We start from the raw sequence: 22,742 nt of genomic DNA, 5'->3' as shown, positions 1-22,742 counted from the left end.
ATTGTGCGCAAGGTCCAATTTGTCTATAGGCAATTGTCGAATGCATTGAAGAGAGAATCTAGCAGTTGAGAGAGTAATACCCATATATAAGAGATTGAGAGATAGACATAGACATAGAGAGAGAGAGAGAGAGAGAGAGAAAGACAAGAAGATACGCATAGCCAGGAACCTAGGCAATGAGAGAAGCTTGAAGCTTATGTTAGGCCCTTTATTAAACAATTGCGTATAATAACGCAATAATGAATATAAACACTAAATGTATGTACGTGCTTGCTGGTTGCTTTTGCCTCCACGCCGCTTTTGGATGCTTAAGGAGTCAGGCTCCTTTTGTTTTGCTTGTTGTTGCTGTTGTTGTTGTTGTTGTTGCTTTCGTTTTTATACATTTAAAGCATTCAGCATAGGAGACACCGTGCGGCGTAGTAGACGTCGTATAAAATTGAGCGTAGATATGACGCAAAAATGAATTCAGTTGTTAAGTTGGTGCAGTAACAGTAGGACTCATAAGCTAAATAGAACGGTTAGATAGATACACATAAAGCGAGAATCAAAATATTTATACATGAGAGTTGATGTATATTTAAGACACTTGAATACAATTCTATTCAACGCTAGTGAAGTGAATATGAATGAATGAATATTAAGAAAAAAAAAAAAAAAAAAGAAGAAAGAAACAAAAAGAAACGATTCAGCGAAATTTAAAACGACCAAATAAATAGGAATATAAATATTTAAATTGAATAAATTAACAAATTGCGGACAAATCATAATTAAAATTAAGGTTATATGTTTAATAAAAAAAATTTTAATTAGGAAAAAGAAACAATAAATAAGGAAGCAAGATAAAATAATATTAACATATATATATATACATATATATGTTATATTATATATATATATATATATAACATATATATAAATATAAATATAAATATAGATATATATATATATATATACACATTATTAATATATATAAATATATATATCTTTATATATATATCTATATATATATATATATATATATATAGCAACTAACTAAAAAAACCATTTACTCTCGGTGTTGCGTTATTTTGTTTAAGTGCTTGCTTGCGTTTGTGCCTCACTGACTACACTCGACTCGGCCAACCATAAACTCCTTTTAGTTTTGAGTTATGTTGGTGTTAGGGTTGTAAGTGTATGTGTATTGTATACGTATACGTATACGTATACGTATACGTATACGTGTACGTTTATGTATGTGCGTGAGTTTGTGTATGCTGTTGTTTTTTAATTGCACACCATCTTTTCTAAATTAGTGTGTGTCATCGTTGTCGACATTTTCAGCGTCTCTAGTGTCTTCTACGTTGTGTGAATTTAATTACTGGCATTTAAAATTAAAAGAAAAAAACAACCAACAACAACAACAACAACAACAACAACAACAACAACAACAACAATTACAACCAAACCTAAAGAAAAACTCTAATCATTATATTTGAGTATAAGTGAATAGGTTTGTGTTTGTATGAGTTTGCGGTTACACTAATTTACAGCATCACATTTGTGTTGACAACGCCACCATCAAACGAACGAACACCATAGCAAAGCAAATATCAGTGGAACACAATGCCAGATACGATTTCTGTTATAGATCACAGAAGAAGTAAGTAAGACAAGTATCTTTTTCTATTGCAAACACATGCAATACTACGTTTTACGCTAAAGTTTTACCTACGTGTGTGTTTACGTTCATATGCACAGTTCATATGCATTAGGAATGATGCAAAAACCTTTTTTTTTTTTTTTTTTTTTTTTTTTTTTTTTTGGAATTTATTCGCAAGATCAGTGCCAACAGGAAACTGTCGTATTTTGATTTCTCATCTCACGTATTTCAATGTTTGGCATAATTTTTGTTTTTGTTTTTTTTACTTTTTTTCCTAAAAATGCTTTTTCTTTCTTTCTTTCTATTTTGTATTTTTGGTAAGTGGATGATCTGTATTGTTAGACACTGTACTTGTGTACTTACTTATGCGTAAGTACACCGCAATTTCTGTAATAGAAGCACAATTTAGAAATATTTATGGCATTTTAATTACGCACTTAGTTTGTAAATAAATGGTTAAAAAAAAAAAAAACGACAACAACAACAAAAAAAAGAACAGAAAGTTAGTTTGCTAGGCATCGAGCAAATCTTATACATATATAAATGGCTTTCAAGTAATTATTACATTGTGATATGTGAGCGAACACCTTTTAACCTCACACTTGTAACGAACTTATCGATATTTTTGCAAGTACTTAATGTAAATTAACGTTTACCTCATAAGTATAACTTTTTATAATTAATAATAACAAAAAATTACATTAAAAAAAAAAAAAAAAAAAAAGTAAGCAAAGATGTGAACTTTTAATATTCACCGATCGAATATGTCCAAAAAAAAATAGATTTGGCGCTAAGATATGTAATTAATTGAAATGAATTGATTTTTTTTATCTAACAACTATGAAGTTATCGTAAAGAAAAATAGCAAACAATGATATGACGGAGTTCACAAAATAAAAAAAAAGATAATCAAATAAAAGAATCGAGTACGTTAGTCAACATATGGATAAGTGAATGGGGAATTCTTACTACTACTAGACTGGCTAGACGCGATTTGCCATCTTGCCAACTTGAATATTTCGCTTGGACAACATATTCTTGGATATGATTTTATTTTTCCTATAATTTTTGCTTTTTCACCTTCACTTTCAAGCCTCCAGTGTCCGTGCTTAGTACATTTATTACCTCTAACTAAGGTTCTTCATCATTTTCTTGATGACGTAAACGCTTGCTTTGTTTTTTTTCTCAGTGCAGTCGAATTGTCAATATTATGTACATCAAGCTTGTGTGCAGTGGTCATCGACGAATTAATATCACGAGCAAAATTGTTGTTGGAAGAGTGAAGTGCTCCCGTATAGATTGAGGCGATTAAGAGCTTGGTCCAAATATACGCTGCGAGTATTTCTTCCTCTAGAGTTGCAATATTTTTTTTTTTTTTTTTTTTGCCCAATTCCTAGTTCAAATTGTAACCATTCCTTAAATGTGTTTTAAATCAATCATCTCGTGATTGTTGGCAATTCAACGACGCCATGAAATTTGAACTGATCTTCTGATAGGAACAAAGTTCATCTGAAATCTACTCTTTCTCTCTAAATCCTATCAATTGTCTTTTCATGCAAAACAATTTCTGGGCCCTTGGATCATGATGATGCATGCTTTGCATGCTGTCACAATTACTCGTCAGCTCTTGAATAAAAATCAAACTAATATTCCTTTGTATTGTATTTATTGTCTTTGCTTAATATGACTGCGATTTGTTATTAGCTTTCTGATAATCCTTTTGAACCGTTACTTATATTTAAAGGCAATTTGAACAAACATATACACAAAAGAGGATCCAACAGTTAAAATAATAAACCGAATGAGACGAAATTTCCCGGCAAATGCTTATGAGACTAGCGCGCAAACTAAGTAGAAAAGGTTCGCTTGACAATAGAAATGCGTTTGCATTTGCGTTTCTGAGCATCGTATTGTTTAAACAACTTTGCAATTTTGCTTGAACAAATTGCAAAGTTCTTTTCAATAAAATCGAGGCGCTAGGTATTCGGTCGTGTATCGCATGTACCTCTCAATAAATTTCCTTTTTTCTTTTTTTCCTTTTTTTTTTTTTTGCATAACACAAAAAGAGAATTGAGCGTAGCTTGCTTTCTTCACGCAAAATTAAATTTCTATGTTAAGAGATTCTTTAATAATAAGTTTTGAACAAGTTGTTGAACAACTTTGAAGCATAGACTGAAAAATCAAGTTTCTTACTCACAAAAGAGTGACAGACAGCATGCAACCAAAGCAGTTATTATTTTTATTGGTGTACAAGATTCAGAATAAGGCCACGCACCATATCTGGCTTATCGGCGATACTTTTCATTCTTAATTCTTCATCGCAGCGAGAAAGTTTACTACGTTAAGTAATCGATTCTAAATTCTTCTTTTAAGCGTGAACCGGCCGGCCCTGCTTTTCTCAATAATCTAAGAATGCCCAGTAAACGTTTATACGTAGGCCAAGTAGCTTGTTTCTACAGTAGATGCCATATAAACTGATGTTCGCTTAGAAAAACGTGTGAACGGGACGTTACCCATAAATGAGATTAAGTTTTTGCTTACTTTTGAAAGGATTTCACTTTTATATCAAGACAGACAAATAGTGTGAATATTTCATTAAAATCTCTTATTTGAGTAACAAATCGATAGCGTATGCACCATCCAATCCTGTTTTGTATCTTATATAAGTCTGTCAAGCCTTATTTATGTGCATGTCGCAGTGAGCTCTTTTCACTTCATTTCTTTGGATCATTTTTCGATTGTCATAATTTTTTCTGGCCCTTATATATTCCTTTCTTCAGCCAATTACTCCGCATTTACTCATATCCGCCCTAAGACAGTTCAAAAAATGGCATAACTAATTCTGCAGTGTAGAGTAATAGTGCTTTGCCTCTGTTCCAAGTTCACATAAAAGAATGAAAACAATGCAATATTAACTTTTTTTATATTTAACCAATCAATCCCTCTTTTCTCCCATATGCTGGAGCAGTATTTGCGAAAGCGAAAGAGATTCGTTCATAGAAGGAACACATGGATCTTGTATCGTATACTACGTACTATGTAAAGTATATGAAAGGCATAATGGACATCCGTTTGGAATCTGCCCCTCTTACAATCATCTTTCCGTATTATTCTAAACTATATATCAAGAAACCTGCAACGTAAAAAAAAAAAGCAGAAGAGAGACCCTACACTGCTTCGTTTAATATAGTTATTCGTGTAACGACCTTACCAAGGCAAGGCTTAATATGGCAAGTGGTGGCAAGAGTAGTTCTATCCGAACCATTTTCAATAGCGCTGATCCATGTCGGTCTATCAAGTTTTATTGAAATGTTATATCTCGAAAATGGCGACCTGCAGATTGAATATAGGTTGATAGATAGGCTTAGATGAATTCATAATCATACTCATGTAATAGAAGGCAGTTCTGGATCCGCACAAACGTAATACATATAACCTTATAGCATAAGTTGTTTAGGGTGTAAAACGCTTACTAGGCCAGTTACGAATCCTTAATCCATAATTTCGATTTCGATTGCTCTTACCTGAATTCAGTTTCTTAGTAATGGTAAAAGCGTTTAATGCTGATGAAAAATTTCTATTGTATCTTATTATGATATATATATATATATATATATAAGTAAGGTCTTTTAGCTATATCCATCTGTCCGTATGAACGCTTTCGGACTTTCCAGGATTGCCACATGCCTATAGTGAAAATTCAAATTAAAATTAGACCACACAACTGTTCGTAAAGTGAACTTGTAGTTGCAAGATGTAGGAGTTGAGTTGAATTTCAGCAAATTAAATTTTAAAACATGAACTCAATCATAAGTTATTTAACTGCTTTTTCAACCAATCGGTTGTTTTGCATTGATCTGGTGGTACGCTCGCACTTTATGCTTACATAGCTTCATGGTTGTAAGATAAGGGCGTCCGTTAGCTTTTTTTTTCTTTCACTTTTATTTTTTCACTTATTTATATAATTAATTTAATAGTTTCTTGCTGCTTTCATCTAAAATTTATATATATACATATACACACATATATATATATATATATAGTCTAAGATCTGCATTTTAATGCGCAGATTAGTTTGTACTCGACTGGTAGCAATTGTAGTAGTGAGTCTTATAAATGGACAACTAAATAAATAAATAAATAACAAAAAAAAGGTGAACACAGTGCACGTATTGTATGAGTCCCAAAAATTTATCGATAGCTTGAAATGAATTGGAAACGTTTCGGGGAAGCTTAGTAACCACTCAGGCTTAACCTTTTTTCAATTAATATTCATTTAGGTAAAACTTGAATGTTTGTGAGAATTGTTCCTCATATCGATTATAACGCATTGTATTGCTTTGCCTTTGCCGTTGCCTATGCCGTTTTGCTTTTTGCCTTTTCCTATATTATATGTTATATGGATAGGCCTCCATCTCTGTTAGGAGGATTATTTAGGAAAAGCAATGTTTATATTTTGCTAATAACTTAAAGCATATACTATATGCCTGACATTTACTATATGCTTGTCATTGCTTTGAGACATTGACAAATTAAGGGAAGATAAACTTATACATACAATACATACATACGTAAGGCCAAAGGCGAATACTTGAAATTAACAAATTAAGTGTCAAACAATAGAGCAATCAAGCGCCAAATAATAAACATTATGACCATTTCGTTTGATACATGAACGTTAGCGGTTACGGGTTATCTGACGGTTGCTCAATAATGACCAGATTAATGCAGCTTTTCATTGATTAATTATTTTATATAGTAATCACAGAGAAGCCAGTAATTAATTAACTTTAACATAAACATAGTAGAGTAGAAGAAAGAAAGAAAGCGAACTTCATTAACGTCACTGGAGTTTGGTATTAAGGTTAAAGTAGACGGTTTTTTTCTTGCTCTTTTCGATGAATACATTTTTGTGCAGCGTATGATAGCTTTTTATGAAAAGTTGTTTAGTGCTTGGCTCCCAGCCCGGAAAGGATAAAAACGTTGTTCATTATTATTTAGTTGATATTTTTTGATTATTTTCCGTTCACAAAAAGTTGAAAGCTGATGCTTAACTCTCTATTATCTCTGATCTCCCGGCTTTGGTGTGACAATGAAATCACCAACAAATAACTAAACGTCAAGATAATAAAAAGCGCAAAAAAAAAAACAAAAAAATAATAATAGTAATAATAATAAAGGAGTAACGACTGCTGTTATGTTCAAAATGAAAATATAAATAAAAGAATAAATAATATTTTGCACACAGTCAGGTACGAAAGTGTTTCTAATATTAATTATTAATGACTTCCATTGGCGAAAATTTGCTGAAGCATAATAAAGCAGTTAAACAGTTTGAGTGATTTTGTGAAGATAATGTCCTTTCCAAAGGTATAGCCGTTTATTGCGGGGGCCATAAAAGTTGGTTGCGCGACCTAGAGCATGGTTGATAGTTGCTCCTTGCACTTTGAAACTCCAAGCGGGCCGATGAGTCGAGGGCGTCCAGGAAGTATGGAAAATCCAAAAGTAAGGATATGTTCTTATCTACGAAACAAGTAGTGCCGATAATCCTAATGCATTACCAAAAAAAAAACTCTGTCCATTCACTCCAACACCATATTTGCTCTATTATCGCTAAGCAGGAGTTGTGTGCGTTTCAAGATGCTTCAGTGGAAATGGTTTATGTATGTGTGTGTGTGTGTCTAACTGGTGGGTGCGGCCCAGCGGCGAATAGTCGTCATGGCTGTGGGGCATTAAATAACTGAGAAGGGCTTAGCAGGCCTCGTCTTGCCCCGAGAGGAAGGTATGGTTCATACCAAAACTATTATATCTGGTCCGTCAGTTTTTGTATAGGGTTTCTCGTTTGCAAGATTGCCTAACCACCTGAGGGATCCCGAAAATCATTCGTAAATTAGCCGATAGGTCTACAAATCTCGCTTGATTAAAGCTTCGAGGGCAGGTGCACAGGTCAAGCATAAACACTTTCCGATTACATAGAGTTGATGTAGACATATCTTTGTTGTAACGTCTGGAAAGGAAACGATAAGAAGTGAGCGTTTCACTGTCTAGAGCACAAATGAAGATCACGGATTTGTTTTTTTAATCACGTGCAACGCAGTCATACATAAATTGAGATGATTGAGAGAAGCCGTTTACTAAATTTGTACAACGTTTGCTCACACTAAAGCAAACGTATCTGCCTGCAAGTTGATAAGACAAATGCATGAATTAAAATTCGCATTCTTGCTCCATTCACCCTACACGCCAGATGTAGTCTTCGGCGACTATTGTTTGTTTGCAAAATAGATTCGAGTCAATGCGAAAACTGTAGGGTGTTTTAAGTCGTTCTATTACGAATGCATCGGCAAGTTAATGATTACATCAACCTTAACAAATTAAGTCGTATTTTTACAGTAATTTCTTAGATATCGTACAATTGATCAATGCAATGCCTGTTATAACAACAATATATTCCTAGTAACTGTTTGTGGTAAATTTTCGATCAAAATTGATGCAGTATAAGCGAGGCCGTAGTTGAATGATGCTTACTTTCACTCTTTTGTTTGCGATTATTTTAACGCTCGGCGTTGGATGGACGAAAATATGGACGGACATAAATTGATTCAGAATTATCTGCTAATGTAGACTATGCATACTTTATGGGGTCGCAGATGGAGAAATAAGTCTGAAGTAATCCTATCCTTGGATGATGAGAATAAAATTCGTCTACTATATGATCTATCTAAGCATATACTCGCCAAGGCTTTAATTCCAATCTAATCAATTTGGCTTCGGCTTTCTATCTTATCAATCGTCGTAATCATGAGTGTCATGAGTGAATTGTGAATTGCTGATGGAAAACATATACACTTTACAAGTCTAAAGTACTTGTAACTTTCGATGGCGTGAATGAAACTCTCAAACCAAAACACGCGATAAATTTCCATTTTTTTTTTTCTTTATACTGTAAACTATTTTCGAAAACAATTTAACCCGTAAATAACAAAAAATTTCATCCATAGCTACTACTACAACTAAGATCGAATGTTGTTTCCATGTTTTTCGTTCTAACTATGTGACATAATTTAAATTCAATTTTAAATTTTTGCATGAATTCCAGGTAATGGATACTTAAGATTATCCGAGAAATGGATATTGATATTGTTGTTGTTATCTTCGTTGTACATATATATCAGTCTATAAGTTTTCTTTTTTAAAGTGTATTGTTTTGTTGGCGAGTGTATTTGCTTATGTATATTATAATGTTTGCGCAATAGTCTGTAGAAAGGTATAACACTCACATATGCACACATACAGCTATACAGAATTCATATATTATATTTAGTAACAGCGCGGCAGTTGAGTCGTCGCAGGCATACATACCTGCATGAAAGCACGCTTACATATCCGTATACGCATACAAATGTAGATGACAAACAGAGAAGACTTTCTGCTTGATAATGTACCGAGCGTACGTGCCTTGTTTAAATGTATGTCGATGTGTCATGTTAATATCAGCTTTTGTTTTCTACAGCATATGAAACATTTGATCATCTACACGCACATCCATAAACGTGTAAGCGAATACATGTAATGTGTACATGCGTTTGTGTATGTATTCATCATTCATGTTGCTAAGAATAACATGTTTAATAGGGAGTGTATATATATATATATATATATATATGTAGTTATATTTATATAAATATAAGTATGTGTGTACATGTACGTGCGCGCATATAACCGTCTGCGTGCACTTACACGTAGCATGTTCTTTACTATTATTTGACTTTAATATGCATTTTAGCGTTATATTCAGAGCATGATAAGAGTAATGGGTTGCAAGAGTGTGGGCGTGGGTTGCGGTTATGCGAACGTGGGAGTGTTATAATCCCTTGATAGTTCCTCCATTAGAGTCAGATTATTGCTCTGTTGTTTTTTTTAGTACTGGCGGCGATGGTGCTGGTGGTGGTGGTGGTGGTGGTGGCGATAGCGATGACGGTGGTGAGAAATTAATTAAACTTGTTGCACTCGCTATTACTCAGCAAACATCTGTAGCTAGGGTGTAAGGGCCAATTTGACAAAAGGGCCTGCGTGTTAACATAATTCCTATGTTTAACTTAAAATTATAAAATTAATCCTTTGGGTGGCCACCTTATCATTCACAAACAAACAAACACACACACGCATGCATGCACACACACGCAACGTATATATTTACACATGTATGCCTAATTAAATTTAATTGCCGAAAAAAAAAAATATTTTTTTTACAAAAAAAAAAAAAAACAAAAGAATTTTTTTTTTTGGCACTTATTTCAAATGCTTAAAAATGTGAATAATTTCAGATTGTTCTTCTTCTTTCTCTTATTTGCCAGTCCGCCAGTTATCAAAGCTTTAAACGTTAAATAGCGCATTTTATTAAGAAAACGTATATTAACAGATGTCGAATAACAAAAGGGTAGCAGATGCTGTTGCCTCTTGCTAGTGCTTGTTTTTCCGGTTCCCGGTGTTTTGATAACTGCTTTTGTTGATAAGTTGGCATTTCTTTTTTAAAATTGATTGAAAATTTGTTTACGCAAAAATGAATAAAGAAAAAAATAAAAAAAAAAAGAACAAGACGAAAAAGAAGAAAAACTTATCCTATGTTTAATATTTTCTATGTTCACTTTTTTCTCACGAGTTGCTCTCTATTGCGTTTATCCATTTTACAGTCACTGAAGATACCAATGACAAAGCTTCGACGTGTGGCAAACTCCTGATATGTCTCTCGGTGGTTTTGGTTATTCTAACATTACCCTTTAGTTTATTTGTATGCTTTAAGGTAAATATGTTCATATATCCCACGAACAAGACTACACACATATATATATATATATATATATATGTGAAAAGAAAAAAAAAAAAAGAAAAAAAAAAAAAAAGAAAAAAAAAAAAAAAAAAAAAAAAACAGAAAAAAGTTTATAGCATACAATTACAATTGCCATTATCATGCTTGAGTTGGCAAGTGCATGTGTCTGCGGTTTCGTTTGTATTTATTTTGGACTACTTGTCCATTAAAATGTATTTATTTATGTGTAAAAAATTTTTCTCTTCTTTATTTTTATTTTTTTATTTTTTTTGTACTTGTTTCTCCCTCATCTCGACAATATGCAGGTGGTCCAGGAATATGAACGTGCTGTTATCTTTAGATTGGGTCGTTTAATGCAGGGTGGGGCCAAAGGACCAGGTACGTTAACATTATTTGCTCAAGCTGCTGGTTTTGCTTTTTCTTTTTAAAATTTTCTATGCTTTTCTTTATATAAAAAGGCAGATAAAACATAAATTTATACATTTACTTGTACATATGAAATATATATATATATATAAATATATAAAAAGTGTCCATTTCAATATAAAAACAAAACTTTAATTCTTCCATCACTCCTACACACCAGGAATATTTTTTATACTGCCCTGCATTGATTCGTACGCCAGAGTGGACTTACGTACCAGAACATATGATGTGCCACCGCAAGAGGTAAATATTATACACATCTGGCTCTCTCTCTCTCTCTCTCTATATCCATATATATATATGCAAAAATATATATGTATATATATATATATATATATATATATATATGCGTGTGTGCGTGTGCATGAGTCTTTAACTATATCCATGGCAAATTGCAGTAATTTCCTAACCAGTTAAGTATTCAATACATTCTTATTATAAAACCATAAAAGAAACCTCTTCAGTATTTTGCAAAATAAGAAAATGGATTGAAATCAAAATTCAATGCAATTTTTATGAAACTATATGAATAAGTGATTGATGCAGGAGAAGATAGCTTCGGAGATTTATTTTAGGAATTCGAAATAATCTCTAGTAATGAAATTGAATGAAAGTAAGCCCAATAGTAATCAAGATGCTTGCTACATAATATTTAAACTTGTAATTAATCGGAAAATCGAAATAGAAACTAAAGTAATTAAGAGAAATTAAAGTAATGAATAAAAAGCTCAAGCCAGGCAAAGAGTGTAAGCGGATTGAAAGCTAATCAGCTCTCGGGAAATAAAAATTTATTTTCATTCTATTGCATAATTTTCATTTATGCTTAAACACACTGAGTTATATGCAAAAGTTATTTATGATATTTCCATGGTTAGGTGTAACTATTATAAATCATCCGATGCAGACTAAGATTGACATCGCATAGTGCGTGTAAGAATTTCTTAAGGCTATTAAAAAACTTTTTCTATGCAAATTCTTCGAAAGATTCTATGCATGGGATGAGCAGAGTAATATAATCGAATCAGTTTATAAAGTATATAGCTCTTTAGAGCTTATGGGCATTTACTCTAAATTCTTCTCTTCGCGTATTTGGTATATGGAATAGCAAATAAAACAACTAAGAGAATTATATTCCGGCGTAATCGAATCGTTTTACACCCATCACCGTTATCCTAAAAAGAACACAAAAAAAATAGTAGTAGAACTAAAAAAGAATCGTACTCTACAATTTGGAATGGGTTTGGATGATTTTTTCTATTGTCACATAGACTTATGGGCATTGTAGGCGTGTCCTTTTCAAATTTCTATGCAAGAACTGTAGGCGATATCTTGAGTGTTAACGGTAGATACTACGCAGTCGAGTAAACGGTACAGATTGGCAGGCGAACAGATGAATTCCAAATTCGACAGTGGACAAGAATTTATATACTTTATGGGGTTTTTGAACATTGCTTCTGTGCCTTATAAAGTTATTAAAGGAAAAAAATTACATTTTGATACACTACTGGATATAATACTGGATAGACGCGGCCGATGCGTTTCCATTCTTGTCGAGCTACTACAACAGCAACTAGCAATAGAATAAAGAGGTCAAATTTTTGACCTCAAACGAGTAAGAAGAAAACATATATTTTTTTGAAAAACAAAGCTGTTGTCACTTGTCGCGGTAATGTAGGCGTGCCATTCGATCGCTTACAGGAGTTTCCAATGTTTCAGCCAAATTTGAAGTCAATAGCTTCATTTTCCCGGCCAAGAGAATGGTTACATAGACGGACGGACAAGCGACGAATAGACATGGTTAAATCGGTTCAAAAGTTAATGCTGCTAAAGAATATATGTAATTTGTGGGGTCTCCGAAGCTGCTTGCTGGGCGTTACAAACGTTTTGACATAATGAATATACTGCTCGTCCTTCAGTGATGGGTATAAAAAAAAATTGATAAAAGATACTTTGTCGACAACCAAACATTTATTTGGATGAGCTACTTATTTGTGGAAGGAATCTCAGTCGGCTCTCCGCGAAAAATCTGAAATGTCTTAACTTCATCAAGCCTTCAGCCACGTGCGTGGACATGTAGCTTTTTATAATGACAATTAAAATAAAAGTTTGACATAAACTTAGTCAATAAGAAATCGCTTCACAAGAGAAGAGCCGCACTGATAACACCATTTCCAGCATGTTTAGTTCGAGATGTAAAAAAAAGTGAAATAAATTCTCGGCAGTTGTGTGTTGTTGTGTTGGTGTATTTAAATGAAGCGGGAAAATAATATTTGATAAAAATAACAATAGAAGTCTGAAGCATACGTAAATGAGATTTTAAAGAAAGAATCGCAGGGACTTTAGCATTTTATAAGCAAAATAGCAAACGTACACGCATGTGGAGTGGACAGTTATCGTTTTTCGTTTGTCGTTTTTCGTTCTATTCTTAACTCAATATAATCGTAAGTACAATTTAACATTTCATGTAAGCGCAGACTGGTAACTTTTTAAAACGGCTTTGCTCGCGACGAGCAGGATTAAGTGGATGGCAGTGTTACGAAAATCTCACATATGCGTTTGAAACCAAATTAAAAAAAAAAACGAAAATGGAAATGGAAATGGAAACTAAACACACATTTATGACGCTTTAGCTGCCTCATGCACCTGGTAACTGGTGAAAAGATTAACAACAATTAGCAGAATATTTAACGCAATAAAGGATTAACACAAACATGTCACGTTAAAATTAAGCACTGGTAAATTGCTTGCAAAAGGGTATATAAGCAGAGCATAGAGTCACTCAAGGCAGTTGAATCGTATTATTCGCCTTATTCGTCAGGTTGAAACGAAAATGGAAAAGAAAAATTTAACTGAGACTCAAATCGTGACAGAATGGAATGCGAAAGCAATGAGAAATGAGATAATCGATTCACTTTAACTTGCCTACGGAGCCTTTTGAAGAGATGAAGAGATACCTTCACCATAAAAACAACAATTAAGATACATTTCTATAGAAATATATCTACTATGGGATATGATATCAGGAAGGCCTTGCCAATGTCTCAATGTCGAGAGAATTTCAGGCATGTGCTGTGATGCTGTGATGAAGGCAAGCATTGAGGAACAGTATAAGAAATCCAAACCAAAGCAACGGATTTAAAGAACGAAAGACATAAACTATTTGTAGAGACATTCCGTCTGAGTGGCCGAGCAGGGCTTCCAATGAAGCCGATTGCCTTAGATTTTAATGCTTTAAGACACTAGTCTCAGTAGCTATTTCTTTGCCTAAATTAATAATAATAATATTTCTGGATAATCTATTCCCAGGAACGTTGTTGTTAAAAAGCATTTAAAGACAAAGGATATGTTCCTCGCCTGGTACTATAAGAAAAAGAGAATATCTGAGGAGTGAAGCGAGCTCGTTGCACAAAAGTATTTACGAAAGCGTGATCGAGAATCAGTTACGGTTTGTACATCCTCTGAAAATATTACATGTCTAAAGTAGCGCCTGTGAGGAACCTAAGGATAATGTGCAATGTATGGGACCCGTAAAAAGAAGAAATACATATCAATAGTAAGACTTTGTGCCCTGAAAAACAATATAATAAATTTGTGGGGGGTAACGTACGCATCTGTACGCCGCAATAAGTCAAAAATTTTATCATCGAATTGCTTCTCAATTTTTTAAATATGTTTATGGATCCTTTTCAATCAACAGCAAAGCGTTAAAATGTCTCGTCTGTCTGTCTGAAATTTAAAATGTCAATATTTATCACAATGATAAAAAAAGTGGACAAGCCAATAGACAAGGCAGACCGGTATCTTTATGTGATGAGAAACCAAAAAAAAAAAAAAAACCAAAATTGCATTAGAGTTAATCCTGATACCAGAATGGACGGATCCCCGCCAAAAAAGAAAAAAAGAATAAAAACAAGAAAAGAGAAGAGAAAAATGCTTTAAGAAGAAGTTATCTAACGTTGCGTTTTCGCTAATTCTTCTTCATATATAAAATACGGGATTTTTTTATTCAACAGTGATGTAGTTTTCAACAAACATCATAAACTAAACAGCAACACAATCCAATTCAAAATGTGTATACGTTTGTGTACGTGCACTGAAATGATATAGTCCGCTATGCGTTGCTGCAAATGATAATCTCTAATCTGTTAATAATCGATATTTAAGAATTCGTTCATAAAGTCCAATGGAGCGGATTAAAAAGAAATATGCAATACTTTCGTTACTAATTACAAAAGCGCTCGCTGCCGAAGTACGAACGTATACTAGATAGTTTAGTTTTTGCCCTCTTGTTGAACTTTCAACACTATGTATATAACACCACATATATATATATATATATATTTACATTTATGAATTGAATTAATTTTATCCATATACTCGGTGTAGTTAGTTGTCTTAAGTATATTTATATGAAATTACACTCAACTTTCGCTTTAGACGAAAGGCCAAACAATATTGATGCTTGGCAATAAGATCTATGTCGAAGAATTGTGCTGGGGTCTTTTGTAAAAAAGCAGCCTTACAGACTACGCTGGATACGGGCAGCCTTCTTAAATCAATCGCACCCGGATATAAGTGAAAGAAAATAATTTTTCTGCAAACATGATGAACTTTATTCATGAACGTAGCGTTCTCCAAAACTAATACGCGTTCATCCAATCGTTTCTCTCATATTTCGATAAACGATTTGTTCACACACACACACATTCAAAAAAAAAAAATGCTTCAACTTCCGTGCTGGTTACTTTTCCCTGAAATATGCCTTTGAGATTTTGTAAACAGCTCGGGAGAATGTTGTGGAAATTATCAGTGATTTACATTTCAAATTTCTGCAATTTTGTACAAAACAAAAAAAAGCAGGGGCAAAAGCACACTTCTTTTTAATATTTTCACAATGTCAATTATCTCTTGCAACTTCACTTTTCAATTATCAAAAATGATATGGACAGGCGTCGTTTGGGGATTTTGAGTGTTGATCCTGGTCCTAGCTATGACTATGTAGAGGTGGATTTAGTTCATTTTTCAACGTTTGAAGGCTCCGTAATTTTTAGTTTGTTTCAATTTATGAACTCTTCCCCTACCCGATTACTTGTCGATCGGCGTTTTTAAAATTAAACTTAAAATCGCAAAGCTGTCTATTGTTCGTATGTGTAAATATTTAAATGATGTATAGTCTTTTGGATGTAGAATGTGTTATGTTATAGCAACAGCATGTATTTGGCAAACTATTTCTATGCTTCCTATTTGTTAGCCAATAGCTTATGTAACATGTTACGCCAGTAATGCTTTACGTTAGTTTTTTAAAAGTTTTTTCAAAAGAAGCCAATGACAACATCGAGATATGTTAGGTATATCGAAAAATGTTTTAACCTGCACTGAATACATTTTATTAAAAATAATATGCAACGCACAAGCATACAAAACCATTTAAAAACTCGCGACATATTACGTCACTTAAAGTTACTTGCATTATTGCTAAAGACTTTAACGTAAATTAAATTTCTCGAGGAGCTTGGAATATATAATGAAAATTTAGAAGCCCTTTTTTCCCTCTCTCTAATATCCGAAAAATATTGGGATGAAAATTTTACGGCATGTCATGTACGCTTGCCGGTGCTATGGTGCGTGAAAAAGTGATACCCATTAAATATTTCAGGAGGATGATCGAGAATTGCGGTAGTGCTCGCGAACGGGCTCTGCATTTTCAACTGATTACATTTGATAGGGCAATGTTAAAGTTCGGTCTCGCAGTCAAGCGCAATAATTTCACGCAGGAAAAAACTTTAAATTGTATTAGCTTGTGAATTTACGTTTTTACAATTGTTGAACCGTCATTGTCGTTATATTTTTATATATGAAACTAAATTAATTAATATTTTTTTTTTTTTTTTTTTCCATTTTTTTTTTTTTTTGTAAATATACATGTGTGAGCGTGTATGTGCGCATAGTATGGATTTGGTTTGTTCGCATTTGTTCCGTCATTCATTCATTCATTCATTCATTCATCCATTCATTTATTTATTTGTGTTTGTGTTTCTTACATATCTCCGCCACTCCGCCCTAACCGCTCTTTTTATACATATATTGCAGGTTCTAACAAAAGATAGTGTTACTGTATCAGTGGATGCTGTCGTTTATTATCGTGTTTCGAATGCAACAGTTTCCATAGCGAATGTAGAAAATGCCCATCATTCTACACGTCTACTGGCGCAAACAACTCTACGCAACACAATGGGAACACAACACTTGCATGAAATACTCAGTGAACGTATGACAATTTCCGACACGATGCAGGTACGTGCCTATAGTTGTACATTCAAATATGCTTTGGTCTGAATTTATATATGTATATGTATATATGTTTATATATATATATATGTATGTGTCGATACGTGCATATCTATGTATGTCAGTTTACATTAATATTTTAAGCGTTTTTTTTTTTTTTTTTTTTTTTTTTTTTTTTTTTTTGTTGCTTCATGCAAACTACATGCTGAGATATATACGTATAAATATTTAAGATAGAAACCATTTGACAAGTTTCTGAGTTAAGTGTATAAGCACTTTAATGTTTTCCGTATTTATTTATTTATTTTTTGGAGGTAGTAGCGGGACAACCGCATGTAAATAAGAGATAGATAGGAAAACTTTTTGGATCAGTACTTAAAAATTTTGTATTTTATATTCGTTACTTCCGTCCGAAGGTATGGTCTATGAGTCATAACAAATCTGAGATGAGCGCACCGTTATAATGAAAACCAAAAAAAAAAAAAAAAAAAACGAAAAACATTGTAATTGAAATTCAACCCAACATCCTTTCGCTCCTATAGAATGGCGAATTTTTATCAAAATTGATATAAATTGCAAAGAAGAAGAAGAACAAGAAGAAGAAGTAACCAATAATCTTTTTTATAGGCCAAGAGAAGTATTTACCTGCTTATAATAGTACCCCGTTAATATATATATATATATATATATATATATCGTTGAAGGTGCGTCGATCGTTTAAATATTTTTCAAATTTAATTTCTCAAGTCTCTGCTCATATTTTATCAAATCAACAAAGCAATATCTGATAACGATCGTAAAGGTTGTTTGACTAATTCTAAATATATATAAATATATATATATATATATATGTATATATATATATGATAAAGTGGTACAAGAAATTTTATAGATCATATCTTCGAACGGAAAGAATATTGTATATACAAAGAGATTTATGAAATTTTAATTTTCTCTTTTTCATTGTTAAGGTGCAACTAGATGAAGCCACTGATGCCTGGGGCATTAAAGTCGAACGTGTTGAAATGTAAGTTAACTTCAACTTGAGAGTAAATTAATTAAGCCTAGCTAGCCGTTACAAGCTTCTTGAAAGAAATACTACTTTTTTGCAGTCTGAGTTCATTTATAAGAACTCTTGTCTCATTATGGGTCAACTATGTTACTTTCATAACGTAGACAATATTCAATGTTTCTTTGCTTATTAAGTCTATATTTTGCGCTGCCCACGCAGCAGAAATATGCAATAGCACGGCATAGGATTAATGCAAATTAATCCGATTTAAATTGCATCTTATAGATAGTCGCCCTTTTGCATTAATTAGGTTCACGTGCTGGGCAAATTGTTTTTAATATTATTTTTTATTTAGTTTTTTTCTTTAATAATTTCGAAAAAAAATCTTAACATACACATACGTTCACACAATGATACGTTCTTCTTCTTCTCTTATTCAACAAATTAACAAAACGAAAATTCCCTGAGATATGTATAAAGTCGTCAATTGCATATATTGTAATAAAGCCTTGCATCACTGACGATAGTTAGGCCAACTTCTCTTCGGCTCTCGTTTTTAACGCAATTGTGAAGAAAATTTGACGAGTGAAGAGCACTGCAAATGCTCTAGAAAATGTGATCAGAAAATTTGCGTAATCTGTTTATGGGTATTCGGTCGTCGTCACGCATGGTTGTCATTACAAAAATCGTAGTTGGAATAAACAAATGTGCTATGATCGTTAATAGACTGTTTTTATGCGAGCCCACATGGCAATAAAGTAGAATGTTTCTCGAGTATGGGTTCCCTATAGCGAGAGAAAAGTGTCATATCGATTAGCGCTCTTCCTCTTTATCCCGCTAACTTGCTGGTAAGACGTTGCTTTCTATCTGTTACAATAATTGTGCGACATATAATAATAATTTCAACAAATTCAAAGTCGGCTATCCAAAATACCTTAGCCTAGTTGGCTCAATATAATTCGTCATTTACTTACCTACGTCATGGAATATTAAAAATAATATATATTTGGATAATTTTTCATAAGAAAATTTATATGGAGATAAGCGACAGATATATTGCAAGTCTGAAGGGTCTGAAACTTTTTTGGGCGTTTTCCCTGTGTTGTGACATCAAAGGAATATAGTTAAAAAAATAGGTTTTCTTGGTGATAAGTTAAGATCGGGCTAAAAATTTCCGTGCAATTGCTTTAGCCGTTTCATCTTTATACCTGTGGAAGACAATGGTCCAACAATCGTGTCCATTGTTAAAATTGGTCCAAGGAATTCAACCGAAATGCAATTCCTCGACAAATTAAAACTAAAGACGGACAAACGGACAAATAGAAAAATCTGTTAGAACCATATAATCAATAATATAATCACTCTATGAGATCCTAGATAGCTACGTACGTACTCGAAAAGCTTAATATTGAGATGGTGTTAATAACTGAAGTATAATGAACTTCGTTCAATTTTCTCCGATAAAATTAAAGGCCAAAATCGATTTATATGCATTAGTTATCCATTTTAATCTTAAGCTGATTTATATTTTTTAGTTTCTTCTGTTTAATTACTTAAAGTTAATTTTTTTGTTTTTTTTTTTTTTTATTGGTAACTTTTGTTTCATTATTTTAATTGTGTCTATTCTGTTACTTACGTCGAAAGTTTAGAAAGCCGTTATGATCTTTGCTAATGAATTTTTCCTTTTTTTTGTTTTTTTTTTTTTTCCTTTTATTTTTTTTTGAATAAAGAATCATTTGCTTCTAAATAATGTGATGGATCAGTATTCATTTATGTATATACATATTGTGTCAACGTAAACATAATGTCAGTATAAATATCTGCAAATATAAGCAACACAAGCACTTAGATTGTCTTGCATTCAGAGTCCTCTCAAGAATCTTCAGAGTAGACACTTGATGTGTAAACTGTGCCAAGTGCGAAAATGTATTTTTTTTTTTTTTTGTTTTTTCTGTTAATGGTGACAAATGTGGAACAATTTCAAACATGTTGTTATATATACACTACCGTATGCTATATACACTTTATATATACACATATATTATCAACAAAATGGATATCTTGCGAAAATGCATGTATGTATGCGTTCTGTTTATGTGTACAATATTAAAATTTGATTGGCTTGGATTTGATGAGGTAATCAAACAATAACATAAAACAATATTGATTTTGTGGCCAGGAAAGCAGGAAAAAAGTTATATTATAATAAATAATTAAACGAGAAAACTGTGTTACATGGCAAAGTAATTGAGACATAGATATGTGGTGAGAAAGGGGGAGATGTAACGACCAAAGGTAATCGGCTTAATTAATATATTCGTTATCTCTCTCTTTTATTTAATATAGCAAAGATGTACGTTTACCCGTCCAATTACAAAGAGCCATGGCTGCCGAAGCTGAAGCAGCCCGAGAGGCTAGAGCCAAAGTGATCGCCGCCGAGGGGGAACAGAAAGCTTCAAGAGCTTTACGTGAAGCGTCCGAAGTTATTGGCGATTCACCAGCCGCTTTACAATTACGCTATTTGCAGGTAAAACTCTTTTCAATTACTTCTTGTTTCATGCAAGGAGTCTTAATAAAAAAAAAAAAGAAAAAAAAAAAGGGGGAACGCAAGAGAAAAAAAAGAAAAGTTAAATTAAAAATGTTTTTTTTTTTCATATTAACAGACTTTAAGTGCTATCTCGGCTGAAAAGAATTCGACCATAGTGTTTCCATTGCCGATAGATTTGATTACCTATTTTCTGAAATCAAACGATGCTGATACAATAAAAACAGCCGCCGATACAGCCCAAGCTATTGCCGATCGAGAAGCTTCGCCGGCTCATGTCGCAAGTACCGTCACACCTGTAACAACAACGGCTGCTATGTAAATTTCCAATATCACAACATTAATTATATTATAAAATCGAGATCACAACCACAAAAAAACAACAAAAACAAAAACCAAAACAAACAAAAAACAACAACAACAACAACAACAACAACAGCAACAACAACAACAATAATTATATAACAATATTCAAACATATACATATATACGAAAAAAGAAACGAAAAGAAAAAAAAATAAAAAATAAAAATAATAAAAAAAAATGAAGAACACAATTATACAATACTTACAAACGAGTGGCATTTATTTGGAAAAATTTAAGAAAAATAAGGAATAAAAAATAAAATAAATAATTAAATAAATGAAATGAATATTTAAACCAAATCATAAGAGGAGCAAAGAAGAGTGTGAATTAATAAAATTAAATGAATAATACTCTTCTAAAAACAATATCAACAATAATTAATAAATAAAAAAAAAAATTAATTTTAAAGAGAAAAATTTTATTGAATTTACATAAACAATCAAAAAAAAAAAACAAAAAATAAGAACGATAACGATTCCAATAAACAAATAAATAAATGATTCTTGAATTCTACTAGAAGATATTTTATTAATTAGACTCATGTAAAAAAAAAAAAAAAAACCAAAAAAATAAGTAAACTTAATTGTTTGACCATAAAATGTTTTACAAAAAAAAAAAAAAAAAAAAAAAAAAAAAAACGAAAGGAAAAAAAAATATTAATTAAATTATTACAACTCTACTGCTCTCCCTCCTTTATAAAAATTGATAAAAGAAAATAACTTTTATACTTAAAAAGCAAAAATAATAATAATAAACTTTGTTTTCATTTAAAATCTAATCTACTTAAGATCTTTAAACGATTTTGTGCCAATTTAACATTAATGCAAAATAATAATTTGCTTTTTTATAGAAGTATTTTCAATTATTTTTTTTCACATTTTTCTGAAATCAATATATCAGTAAATAAATATCTTCTACCATATCAACTGCATTGATCTCAAATACACATAAATTTAATAAAAAATACTAAATGCATTAAAAGCATTTCAAGATAAAAGTTTTTTTTTTATTTTATTTATTCATTTTTTTTTTTTTGTTCACGAAATGATTCTGATCTTCTTACATACCATCAAAAAAAAAAAAAACGGATAAGAAACTAAATATTTATTTTGTAGATTTTTACAATGTAGCGAAGCACTTTAATAAAACTTTAAAATAAAAAAAAAAAGAAAAGCAAAAATTTAAATTAAATAACACACTGCCCGGTTAGGTTTAATCTTTCCGTTCGTATTTGAGGCAAAGAACCTAAGCCTAACCGTTATGCTTAACCATTTTTTTACTAAAGTCTTGAAGACTGCCTTTAAGCATAGTATTTTTGTACATTGTACTCTTCACAGATTTTACGGGACTAGATATCATCGGTCACGATAATTGATTTTGCATTTTTATTGCCTTAACTATATATATATATATATATATATATAGGTGAGTTTGACTACATTACTTATGGCAGATATGATTATATCCTTAATGAGTTTCACTAACATGCATCATATGCATGCTTTTCCGCCAATAACGTAGGAGAGGAACATTTCAATACAGCTGCACAGGTTTTTTTGGATAACTTGCAGTTTAGTCCTGAAAAAGTTGTAAATGTCAGAAATAACTTAGACTCACTCTCTCTCTTTCTCTCTCT

The 22,742-nt window shown here is 32.2% G+C and overlaps 1 protein-coding gene across 3 annotated transcripts; it reads left to right on the top strand.

The window, feature by feature from the left end:
• The first annotated feature begins 718 nt into the window (after positions 1 to 718).
• On the top strand, positions 719 to 21,136 carry LOC119631934 (band 7 protein AGAP004871). Of its 3 annotated transcripts, none has more exons than XM_038024531.1 (9): positions 719 to 778; positions 1,293 to 1,639; positions 10,333 to 10,442; positions 10,775 to 10,847; positions 11,056 to 11,138; positions 16,986 to 17,189; positions 18,155 to 18,210; positions 20,542 to 20,722; positions 20,859 to 21,136. In XM_038024531.1, the coding sequence occupies exons 2-9, from the start codon at positions 1,603 to 1,605 to the stop codon at positions 21,060 to 21,062; spliced, it is 948 nt and encodes a 315-aa protein (XP_037880459.1). In that variant the 5' UTR covers positions 719 to 778; positions 1,293 to 1,602; the 3' UTR covers positions 21,063 to 21,136. The 3 variants fall into 3 exon arrangements, with proteins under 3 accessions (XP_037880459.1, XP_037880460.1, XP_037880458.1); XM_038024532.1 differs by lacking the exon at positions 719 to 778 and adding an exon at positions 1,077 to 1,165; XM_038024530.1 differs by lacking the exon at positions 719 to 778 and having other exon boundaries at positions 1,234 to 1,639.
• The last annotated feature ends 1,606 nt before the right edge of the window (positions 21,137 to 22,742 follow it).

This window comes from Glossina fuscipes, unplaced genomic scaffold (genome assembly GCF_014805625.2).
Source record: "Glossina fuscipes isolate IAEA_lab_2018 unplaced genomic scaffold, Yale_Gfus_2 1, whole genome shotgun sequence".
Classification (NCBI taxonomy): domain Eukaryota; kingdom Metazoa; phylum Arthropoda; class Insecta; order Diptera; family Glossinidae; genus Glossina; species Glossina fuscipes.
This window is presented reverse-complemented; position numbering and strand designations above follow the sequence as displayed.